Genomic DNA, 12,569 nt, shown 5'->3' with positions numbered 1-12,569 from the left:
CTCATACCATACGCTCTCAAAATCATTTGTCTCACTTCCTTCCAAATTCTCCACTCTTAGAGGACATAGGTCACCACTTATGTTTTATAATAGAGTGACAGCAGAAATAGATAAGGAATTCAATCTAATAAATAAGCTTAGGTGTTGGACATTGTTTATAAATTATTTTAACAGTACTACAACACCAGACAAACTAAATTATAAAAAGATGTTTATTAACTGGCTTATATTTTTACTCGATTCTACTGCCATTCCATTGAAGAAGGGTGGTAGTAGTATGGAGGGATCAAACTATATGCCTGTTTGTATTTCTTCCGTAGCAGATAAGATTTTGAAGAAACTGGTAAGAACTTGTATACAGAATTGGGCAAATGAGAGCAATATTATTTATGCATGCCATCATGGATTAGTTAAAGGGTGCTCTTGTTTAATAATCTAGTAACCTTTTAGAATAGACTAAGAAATCTTTAAAAACTTAAACTGGAACAATAAAGGTATAAAGATAAATGGGAAATGCCTCTCACACTTAAGATATGCAGATAATATCTTGATAATAGCTGAAATGGCTAAAGAACTCCAAGGTATATAAACTGACTTAATACAGAAAGTCTGAAAAAAGAGCTAAAAATAAATACTGGGAAAACTAAAGTAATATTCAACAACTCAGCAATAAAATCACCCATCGTCCTGGGAAATAATCAATTAGATATTCTAGGTCAATTTGTCTGTCTAGGACAGCTCTTTGATTTAGATAAAAGGCAATGAATCAGAAATCAATAGACGAATACAGTTAGCAGACAGCTTTTGGAAAACAGTTCTATTCTTAAGAGTGGCATCCCACTTTACATAAAAATGAAAGTAATTGATCATTGATCATTTAGCAGTTTGATTCTAGATCATTACTTTTCAGAAGACTGCTGAAAGAAAATTTGAAAGAAACATCTTAGGGATCTCTTTAAAGGATAAAACAAGAAACTCTTGGATTAGAGAGAAAACCAATATAAATGGCATTCTACCTCATATTAAGACCAGAAAATGGAAGTGGGAAGGCCATGTAATGAGAAGAGAGGATGGACGCTGCACCAAGGAGATTACAAACTGGATACCAACTGGAAGAAGAAACAGAGGAAAGCCAAGGACTAGATGGGATGATGACCTTAGGTACTTTGACAAGAAGTGGAAGAAGACTACCAAAGATAGAAAGAAGTGGCTAAAAAAAAATGGGAGGCCTTCGTCTAGCAGTGGACCAACCAAGGCTGAGAAAGAAGAAGAGCAGTGGATGAGGATAAAGCACACACAGTCATTTTTTTTTAGATTTTTAAAAGCCATTTGACAGTATGCCAAATGACAAGTTGCAGCATATGGGTTTAAATATCAGATTAGTGGACTGGATTGGTTATTGGCTCTCTCAGTATCAGGAAATAGAAAGTTTACAAGTGGAGTTCCAAAGGGTTCAGTACTGGGACCATTACTGTTGTAGTAATTAAACTGGGACAGATGGGGTTCGATAGTACAGAACCAGGGAAACTGGAAATACCGAGAAGGGGGGGGGGGAGTGGATATGCGGACATCAGTGAGACAGTTGAGTGTAAGAATGTATATAATGTACCCGAGCCAGCACTAAGGACAAAAAATGGTAATGGGGCATTTAGAATAATGCATCAAGATAGGGGTGGGACAAAGGGATCACTACATTTCATGTATACTAATGCCAGGAGCATTAGGAACAAGAAGGAAGAATTTTTGGCCTTGATTGGCTTTTCCTGGCCACAGGTTATTGGCATTAGTGAAACATGGCTGATGGAAGATGATATAGTTAGTGGGATAGAATGCATAGGTTATAGTGTGTTTAGGAGGGACAAAGAGAATAAAATGGGGGGAGGGGTGTTATTGATGATAGCTGATGAACTGCAGCCAAGGAGAATTGAAGTTGTATCGCAGGATAGTGAAAGGAGCTCATTTGAGGCTATTTAGTGTGACATTGAGACTGGCAGAATAAGATATATAGTTGGGTGCTGCTATAGATGGTGGAGATAGTATGCATAAACAAATTGATGAAATGAGTGGAAGGAGGGTAATTATTATGGGGGATATCAACTATGGTAATATTGATTGGAAGGAGGAGAGGACACATGTGAGGAAGGAAATGGATTTTATTCAATTATTAAGGGATAACTATCTGAGACAGCATGTAATTGAAAATACTAGGGGTGTGAGAGTGCTTGACCTGGTAATAGCATCTCAGAATTTGACTGTAATGAATATGACCATGTTGCCACCTATTGGTGAGAGTGATCATAAGGTCTTGACCTGGGAGGTGGCTAAAGGTGTGGAATTTTCGATTAAGACAGGGTATATGTGGAATTCCGGTACTGGTAAATATGACAAGCTTAGGAGATTGCTTGGATCAGTGCCATGGCATGTACAACTGCAATGGGCTGGATGTCGATAGAGCACGGGAAGTGGTCAAGGAGCATTTACAGGAGGTTATGGCTGATTGTTTACCTAGGGTGCGAATAGTAAAACAAGTAGGGGTTAAATGGATGAATAACACCATTAAGCTTGAGCTGCAAAAAGAGAAACAACTGTGGAGGAAATTTAAAGAAAGAGGTGACCTGCAGGCACACGAACGGTATAAAGTGCAGGCCAAAAGGGTAACAAGTGTGGTAAAAAAAGCAAAAGCGGATTATGAAAGGAAACTAGTTACGCAAGCAAAAGAGAATCCCAAACAGTTCTTTCAATATGCTGCAAGCAAGAAAAAAACTGTACACGGCAAAATGATTTTAAGGAATGACGATGGTAAGGAGGTCACTGAATCAGTCGATATTGTGGAGTTACTGAGCGTGCACTTTGCAAAAGTATATCATCCAGGTGGTGACATTGAAAAAATGAAGGAACCATTAGTGTATTCGGGAATTATGATGAATGAAGTGGAGGTGAATAGTCTATTACAGAACCTTAATGTGAATACATCTGTGGGATTGGATGGTATACCGGCACGGGTCTTGCGTGAAGCGGCTAAGGAATTATCAGTGCCCTTGACCATGTTGTTTAATCTGAGTGTCGGGTCTGGTTTAGTCCCGAAGGCGTGGAAAGAGGGGAAAATAGTTTCACTGCATAAAGGAGGATCCAAGACTATGGTTGCAAATTACTGACCGATCGGTATATCAGAGGTCGTTGTCAAGGTCTTGGATAAAGTAGTCAAGGGAAAAATACAGGAATGGATTGATGAAAATGAGATACTGTACAGAGGACAGCATGGCTTTGTGAAGGGTAGATCATGCTTCAGTAACTTGCTCAAGTTTTATAACAAGGTGACAGCTGAACTGGATAAGGGTAATGGGTTTACAGTGATACTGCTGGACCTGGCAAAGGCGTTTGACAGGATACCACATGAAATTCTAATCCGTAAAATACAACATATGGGAATGGATATAGGGTTGGTGAGATGGATAGGTGGGTGGTTGATGGAGAGATATCAAAGAGTAGTTTATTCAGGAGTAGAGTCCAAAAGACGGCCTGTGACTAGTAGTGTGCTGTAGGGTTCTGTCCTTGGACCACTGCCGTTTGATCTGTTCATTAACGATATAGGGAAGGATCTAAGTGGAACAGTTCATTTGTTCGCTGATGATGCAAAGTTGGGTAGGGCGATAATGAATGCAGAAGATGTCAAAATCTTGAAGGATGACTTGGATAGATTGGAGTTCTGGGCTAAGGAGAATGGATGTCAATTTAATGTGACAAAATGCAAGGTTATGAATTTTGGGGTGAAAAGATTAGTAGCAGTATACCACATTGGTGGAACTGTACTCCAAGAGATTGATGAGGCCAGGGACTTGGGAGTATTGGTGGATAGGGAGATGAAGTTTAGGGGGGCACATTGCAAAAGTAGCTAAATCAGCTCATCAACTCACTTGGTTGTTGAAAAATACCTTGACGAGCAGAGACAAGCAAGTTATTGTACCTCTGTACTGAGTCTTGATAAGACCTCATCTCGACTACTGTGCCCAGATTTGGTCACCTCAGTTCCTTCTTGATGGGGAGGAGGTGGAGAGGATCCAGAGGCGAGTGACTAAGATGATAGCAGGTCTATGGAATTAACCATATGAGAGTAGGTTGAGGATTTGTGGGTTGCAAAAACTGGTTGATAGGCAGAAAAGGGGAGATATGATTGAGACATTCAAATTGCTATAGGGATTCTATAGGATTAATTCAGAGGATATTTTTGAGATCAGGACTGGTGGTGAGAGAACTAGGGGACACCTATGGAAACTGGGCAAGAGTGTGGTTAGCAGGAGTGTTAGAGCTGCATTCTTTACTTTTAGAGTGGTAAATGAGTGGAATAAGCTGCCAGAGTCTGTTTTGGGTGCTATGACGGTGAACGAGTTCAAGGCAAGGTATGATAGATACTGTGAGAATGTCGTATAGTTGTGTGGACATGATGTTTAGGGCCTCCCTCGATGAGTCTAAGGATTCCCTGGAGTCGCCCGAAATAATAATAATAATAATAGTAGATCAGTGTGTTGAATTGAAGATTGGTGGTCTAATAAGTATTAGCAGGTTGTGCATGGAGAAGTGATATTCCAAAAGAGGAGAGTCATTAATGGTGTGCCCCAGAGGTTGGTTATGGGGCCATTCTTGTTTAATGGGTATGTAAATAACACTGGAAAGGGCATAAATGGTGATATACAGCTGTTAGCAGATGATGCAAAGTTGGAGAGAGTTATGAGAAGTAGAGTTGTGATGTTACATCATTGCAAAAGGATCTAAATAGACTATCTGAATGGGCGAGTGTGTGTAGGGATATCAGTTTAATGCAGCAAAGTATAAGGTTTTAAAATTTTGGAAGCAATGATGGAATGCAGAGTATAGGATTGGTCAGGATATTATGGACTAGGTGAAGAATTTGAAAGATCTGAAAGGTGATGGGGGATAGGGACTGGAAATTTCTGGACATTTTGCTAAAATTGTGAGGACAACATATTGGATTATGGGAATGATGCGATGAACACTAACATAATACTCTTCCCCTACCCCCCCCCCCCTTCCGTTGGCTCACCCTGGAGTTTATTATATCTATTGCACCTATAACTTGGAGAAATTAATGAGGGAACATATACAGAGCGTTCGGAAGATGAGGGTAATGTTATCTGTAAAAATCAACATGGATTTGTGAAGAAGAGGACACAATTTGGTGTAAAGTGAATGACAAACAATATCAAACAGGAACTTCAATTGAAAAAGAGATTATGGAAGAGATATAAGGAGATGGGTGGAGAGCAGATGCATGAAGAATACAAGACTCGAGCCAGGAGAGTAACTAATATGGTAAGGAAGTTGAAACTGGAATATGAGAAGAGTTTGGCACTAAGATCCAAAGAAAATCAAGGGTAATTTTTTAGCTATGCAGCCAGTAGGAGGAAAAATGATTGTGGAAGAATAACATTGCGGGATAAAAATGGAAATAAAGTGACTGATGCAGAGGACATAGTGGAGTTGTTCAATGAGCATTTTATTGAAGTATTTCATCCTGGAGAAGGTTTTAATACTAGGGCAGGTTCAGGGTTTAGAGGTGAAGGAGGAGATTGTGTTCCAAGTACTGAGTACTCTAGATGTCAGTAAAGCTGTGGGACTGGATGGTATTTCACGATGGGTTTTGAGAGAATGTACTAAAGAACTGACAGCTCCGCTGACATGGCTTTTCAATAAAAGTCTAGCTGCAGAAAAGGTACATAAGGAATGGAAGGAAGGCAAGATAGTGCTGTTGCATAAGGGTGGTAGCAGACTGGAAGTGTCTAATTATAGGCCAGTTTATGTGTAATCAGTACTTGTTAAGGTCTTGGTGAAATTAGTGAGGGACTATATACAGCATTAGGCAGATGAGGGTAATGTTATCTGCAAGAATCAACATGATTTGTTAAGAAGCACTCTTGCTTTAGTAATACGATTGCCTTTTATAATAAAATGACAAGAGCAGTTGATGAGTTGCAAAGGCATTTGACAGGGTGCCACATGGTAAGCTGATACTTAAGTTGCAGCACATGGGTTTAGATGTCGGGTTAGTCAACTGGATTTAGGATTGGCTGTCTGATAGGTATCAGAGAGTTGTGTATGGTGGGGCAGTATTAAGGAGTTAGACGATTACAAGTGGGGGGTCCCACAAAGCTCAGTACTGGGACCTGTATTGTTTAACCTTTATATCAATGACATTGTCAATGTATTGCAGGGAGATATTCAGTCGCTTGCAGATGATGTAAAGCTGAGAAGGGTTATTAGTAATAGTGCAGATGCGGCAGCCCTGCAAGAGGATTTGAATAAACTAGACAGATGGGCAAATGAATAGGGATATCAGTTTAATGCAGCAAAATGTAAAGTCTTGAAGTTTGGGATCCATTAATGGGAGGTGGAATACTCGATTGAAGGAGCTGTACTGGAGGAAGTAGGGGAGACAAGAGATCAGGGTGGTGATGATTGATAGAAAAGTGAAATTCAGGAAGCATATTGCAAAGGTGGTGAAGGTAACCTAGAGGGTCACTGCAATACTGAGAAGGAAGCTGACCTTCAGATATAAAAGAGTTATCATTCCATTGTATAAGACCCTGATCAGACCACACATAGACTACTGTTCTCAAATTTGGTTTTCCAAAGATTTGAAGGAGATAAATTAATTGTAAAGGGTACAGGGGCAGATAACAAAGATGGTTTCAGGACTGTACAATATCATTTATGAGGATTGGCTGAGGGAATGTGGACTAACTGCAGAGTTTGGTGAATAGAAGAAAGGTAGTTACAGGGTGGACATTGAGGAGTTCTTTCACTTGGTGGAACAGTGGGATGGAGTGATGACAAGAGGCCATCCCTGGAAGTTATGAAAGGAAGCTGGGAGTAAGATGGTGGGGAGTGGTTTCTTTGTGTGAAGGGTGGTTGAACCGTGGAATGCATTCCCTGAGAGTGGTGAGAGCAAGAATGGTTAATGAGTTCAAGGAGTGGTATGATAGACTTTGTGTTTCCTAAGAAGGATCTCCCACGATGAGTCTCTTGACTCCATGGAGGCTTGAATAATAATAATAATCTTCATTAAAAATCGTGCCTAAGTAGCTGAAATGTTTCACTTGTTCTATAGGTTCTCCATTCACAATAAAGTTGATATTTTCAATGTTTCTGCCTATTTTCATTGTCTTTGTCTTTTTTATTGCTGACCTTCATACCATATCTATTACAATAGTTATTCAATTTAGTCAGAGATATTTGCAGACTTGTAGTGGATTTATTTAGAAGTATAATGTCATCCACATAAAGCAAAGAGATGACATTAACATCTCCAATTTTGATATCAGGTTTAATGCCGCTTTCCTTCATAATGTGATCCATATAGATAATGAATAACAGAGGGGATGATTTACATCCTTTTCTCAACAAATGGAACATTAAACCATCTTCCTGTACTTCCTTCAATTCTAACTGCTAACTTACAACTCAAATAAAGACTAAGTATTGCTTGATATAATGCCCCACTGATGCCATATTACTGTAGCATATTGAATAGGTTCTCTTTTGGCACCTTGTCGTATGCCTTAAAACACACCCCAACTCAACATCACATAATAAACATGCTTTTACAATTTATTTTGTTTTGTGTTTTAAAACTGTTAAAATAAGTTATGATCAGATAACGAAAATGGCTACACCATGATACATGGTGTTACTAGGATGTTAAATACTGCTGGACCTTGTCAAAAATATTTGACAGAATACCCAATGGAAAACTATTACAAATGTTATAGCAAATGAAAATGGATATCAAGCTGATAGTATAGATGAGGGGACAGTCACCGACGAGTAGTAACAATCCGTGAGGAGGAATATTGTGAGGTGGAATCTGGGAGAATGAGGGTGACTAATGTATTGCCTGAGGGTTATGTAGAGGGAAAGATTGAAGGAGTGGGGGTATTCAGTTATTTGATGTTGATGCAAATTGTGGAGAGCAATAGTTGATAAAGGTGATGACAATCCCCATAGCATGATTTAAATAAATTGGCAATGTGACCAAAGGATGATAATTATCAATTTAATGTTTCAAAATGTACAGTGCATGCACTTCATTGAAAAGGTTACATACTTGGAATCACACTGATGGTACTTGATTACAGGAAACTGATCAGGTTAGTGACTTGGCAATGATGGTAGAGAGAGAGAGAGAGAGAGAGAGAGTTGAAGTTTATAGAGCATACTGCAACAGTTGATAAAATAGCTCGAATAATTAATTGGATGTTGAAAAAGACATAAGTAAAGATACAGAGGTTATTATTCCTTTTTAGAGGGCTATGGTTTGGCTACATCTTGACTACTCTGCACAGATTTGGTCACTTGGCTTTCTTCAATGACCAGGTAGTGGTGGAGAGGATTCAGAAACAAATGACTAAGTTCATAACAAGCCTGTGTAATGATCCCTATGAGGGTAGATTGAAGGTGTGTGGGTTGCAAAGTTTAGTTGATAGGGAGAAAAGAGTAGAAATGCTAGAAACTTGTAAGTTATTAACAGGGTTCTATAAGACTGACACAAAGGAAATTTTTTCAATACGTGACAAGTATAGTGGGATCTAGAGGGCATCCCTGGAAGTTGTGTAAGAGTAAAATTAGTAAGGGTATGCAGACTAGATTTTTCACTTGGAAAGAGAGGTGAATGAATAATTGATGGCCAGAATTAGTCATGAGTGACCTGAAAAATTAATGAGTTTAAGGAGAAGTATGACAGGTATTGTGTGGATAAACGTTAGTGTGGGTTTCCCATGATGAGTCATCTGATTCCATGGAGATATCTGTATAATAATAATAATAATCAATGCATATATAGTGCTATGAAAGGTTGGAAACCTGTGCTATAAGTTTACAACATTTCATAGATAGAATTAAAATGGGGGGGGGGGGGGCTGAGAACAAGGGGGCCATCCCAGTAAAGTGCATAAAGGATATAAATGAGTTGAACCAGGAAAAACTGTTTTTTAAATGGTGGATGATTGAAAGATGTTACCAGAGTGTCACAAGTGTAAAGACTCTGAATGAATTTATGGTTTGACATGACAGGCATTGTTGCCTTGAGGATGAGCTTTTAATGATGAGTCTCTTTTTTACTCCATGCTAAGTACAAAGAAATTAATTGGTAGTACCTGCTGCAGGCATAGTATCTCCAGGCCTAATAAATAAACCTCTATCTAATAAATTATTTATTTTGTTAGAATTGATGACTTTCATAGTATAAGCATCCTTTTTGTTAGGACTGCTAAATCAGATAAAATAAAAATTATTTTACATTTTATCATTTTGACAATATATATATATCAGCAAAACATCTGATGATCCTTTTGTAAAAGCTTTTTTAATTACAAAGAAAATGTTTCTAAAGCTTCTTACTTGCACTCATACTCAGCACCATCCATGTATATACTAGTCTTGGAATACTGTTTATCCATGCCACGAACAAGAGGTGTACGGGCACCTCGCTGACATTGAAGTGAACCACAAAGCACATTTCTATAAAATGTAATTATGTCAAACTGCATTTTTCACTAATAAATGTAACATAACAATAAAATAAGAATAGCAATAAATGACAAGAAAACAAAATGTACATTCATAAATACAAAGTTACTAAATTATTCGTGGGAAGGTTAGGTGTGTAAACTCTCGACAGATTTTAGGTTCATGAAAAAAAACCTGATTCATGAATGGTTTAGGACCTCATAGCTGGCTGGTCAGTAACACAGTGGGTTTTACAGAATCTATAATACCTATTACAATGGACAAAGTCTGAGAAATATGCGTGTTTCACTGTGAGCATTCCGAGCTTAACTGCAACATTTTTTGTGTGTGCAAATCACATAACCATTATTAGTATTTTCATGGTAATATGTTTCCAGATGTTTGCATAAATTGTACTTTTCTGTTTTAATATGAGTAAAAATATCTTGTTTAAATCTTACTTCACAATCTGTTTGGTTGCATATTAATGTCCTAATACAGCACTTAATTTAGTTGAACAAAAGTCACATTTTAACAGGATTTGGCTTGACTTGAAATAAAATTAATTGTATTATACAAATGCCACCATAACATCTATCATACCTTATTTAATTGAGGTGATGTTGTATATTTATAACCTTACTCCAATCACCTCAGTAGTGCAATTGGAAGAATGATGGTACATTGCACCCTTCAATTGGAAAAGGCGATTTTCGTTTTGACAGGAGGAATCTTTATATGTTTGTTTCCCCCCCCCCCCCCATTTGAAGGTAAATTAGCCAATCTCATACAGAGGGTAGCAGGGTTTTTTCCTCCAGGAAACCTTGAGTTATTCATCTTGCATACAGACAAATCGGCCTTCAGGACACACGCATTTTACAGACAAAAAAATACTATTGGTGACGGGCAGTAGATGGAATTGGTGTAGAAGATGGAGACAGATGGAAGTGGTGGACAGAGAGTTGTAGAATAGGTGCCATTCCTCGATGAGTCTTTGGGCTCCTTGGAGGTGTCACGATATAATAATAATAATTCTTCTTCTTCCATTCCAGGCTTATAGACCAAGTGGCCTGTTCTGGACTCAATTCCATCTTGTTAAGGGTCTTCCTCTGCACTGGGCACCCTTTGGGTGGTAATTTAGAAATTGTTTAGGTATTCTGCTTCTATTCATTCTCAGTGTGTGTTCTTTCCATTTTTCTCATTAGAAAATAACTCTTTAAATTAAGAAATGAATTCGCTTGGTGTCGCACTGATTTGATCGTCGGCTTGTCGAGAGCTCCTGAAAAGATTAGTAGTATTTTGTGTTAACATTGGCAATTTTACTAGAATTTCAAGTAGTATTGTTTGCTTTTTGTTTCTTGGTGTGTCTGTGCAATTTTTGTGTGTTTTCTGTTATTTTAAGTATTATTTTTAAGATAAGATAGCGTACATATGGCACCGATAAAGAAAAAAATAGCGGCCAGGTCGCCATGTTTGTTTAACAGTTTTGATGTAAACGAATTTGTGCAATGTGCTGTCTGTGAGATGTATGCTTTGCGAAGAGTGGTGGGAGTCTGGTTAGAGGGCTATAGTGGAGTTAATATGTGCAGAAAGTGTAAGGAGAATGAGGATCTCAAGCGTGTTTTGGGTGGCGAGAGTGATATCGTTAATGATAGTCAGAATGTAGAAAATGGCGGTGTGATAGAGAATTGCGTGGTAGTGCCAGATAGGTGTGAGAGCGTTGTTGAAAGTGTAAATGAAGGTAGAAATACAGAACGAATGGATGATTTGATTGATAATGAAAATCGTGAGATAAATGCGAGTAGTGAAATTGCGCATTTGAATATAGCGACACACAGAGCAAAAAGGCAACTGGAGCGTATGGAAAAATGTGTGCTGAATGTACCGACTAATAACCAGCGAAAGTCTGTGACGACAAATAATAGAATGTTCGTAAATGTCAATAAAATGAAGGAGCGAGTGCTGTATGGGGATTTGCTATTAAGAGGTGTGATAATTGAGATTTAACGAAGTCGTACCAGCTGGGTGCGAACATAAAGGACGTCAGCGAATCTATTCGAGTGCAAAAACAGAGGGTGAAAGAGATGATAATCGTGGCAGGAACAAATGATTTGAAAGAGGACAAAATGGAAATGATAGAGGATGTGAGAGAATTACTTGAGGTAGCAAAAGAGAAGAGTGAGAGAGTTAGGATGGTGAGTCGGTACACAATAAATAACGGAAAAAAACTCACGTAGAAAGATTATTTATTAGTATAATTTTCGCCTGTGTGTCACAGGCATCCTCAGTACATTAAGCTCAAAATTAAACACTAACTGACAATTCCAAAAAGCGCCACCTAAGTAGCTGGTGTAAGATAACTAAAAAGGTCAATAACTTTCCTTAAAAAAAAAAAATAATAAAAAAAAAATTAATACAATAAAAAGTTAGGAAAGATTAGCTGATTTGTAAAGTACTATCTCCCATAAAGGGGACAGACGTAAGCCGTCGGATCTGTTTAAGTTAGGAGAATGAAGTAGAGTTTCACATGTTTCTTTATAAAGGTGTTCTATGAGAAACTGACTTTTGTGAAGAACTCTTGTCTTTCTCCAATGAACTCTGTGTCTAGTGAAGATGGCATGTTCAGAAAGTTCAGACTTTTCAGGTTTAAAGTATTCAATATAAGATTGGTGTTCTTCTAGCCGAATAGAGGCAGATCTTTCCGTTTGTCCGAAATAAGATAATCCACAAGAGCATGGAATCTGGTAGACACCTGGATGATTAAGATGTGGAATCTTGTCCTTAGGAGAAGTGAGAAAGGTGGAGATTTTTCTAAACGGTCGAAAGGCAACAAAAATATTCAGTGGTTTTAACACTTTTGCTACACGTTCACTGATGCCTTGTACATAAGGGATAGTAATGCGCGTTATTTCCTAGACACAGAGTTCACTGGAGAAAGACAAGAGTTCTTCACAAAAGTCAGTTTCTCATGGAACACCTTTATAAAGAAACATGTGAAACTCTACTTCATTCTCCTAACTTACACAGATCCGACGGCTTACGTCTGTCCC

At 38.2% G+C, this 12,569-nt stretch overlaps 1 protein-coding gene across 2 annotated transcripts in view; it reads right to left on the bottom strand.

Annotated features, from left to right (window-relative positions):
• Positions 1–12,569, bottom strand: part of LOC150092192 (disintegrin and metalloproteinase domain-containing protein 11-like) — a 1,236,934-nt gene that overhangs the window by 664,596 nt on the left and 559,769 nt on the right. For both annotated transcript variants that reach the window (XM_090415260.1, XM_090415259.1), the window contains exon 22: positions 9,412–9,531. In XM_090415260.1, coding sequence (XP_090271386.1) covers positions 9,412–9,531 — 120 coding nt within the window. The remainder of the gene's footprint in view (positions 1–9,411; positions 9,532–12,569) is intronic.

The sequence above is a fragment of the Typopeltis vanoorti genome, unplaced genomic scaffold (assembly GCF_054136105.1).
Source record: "Typopeltis vanoorti isolate ZY-2024b unplaced genomic scaffold, IOZ_Tvanoo_1.0 HiC_scaffold_24, whole genome shotgun sequence".
NCBI classification, from domain to species: Eukaryota; Metazoa; Arthropoda; class Arachnida; order Uropygi; family Thelyphonidae; genus Typopeltis; species Typopeltis vanoorti.
The sequence above is the reverse complement of the archived record's forward strand: the minus strand, read 5'-3'. Positions and strand labels throughout refer to the sequence as shown.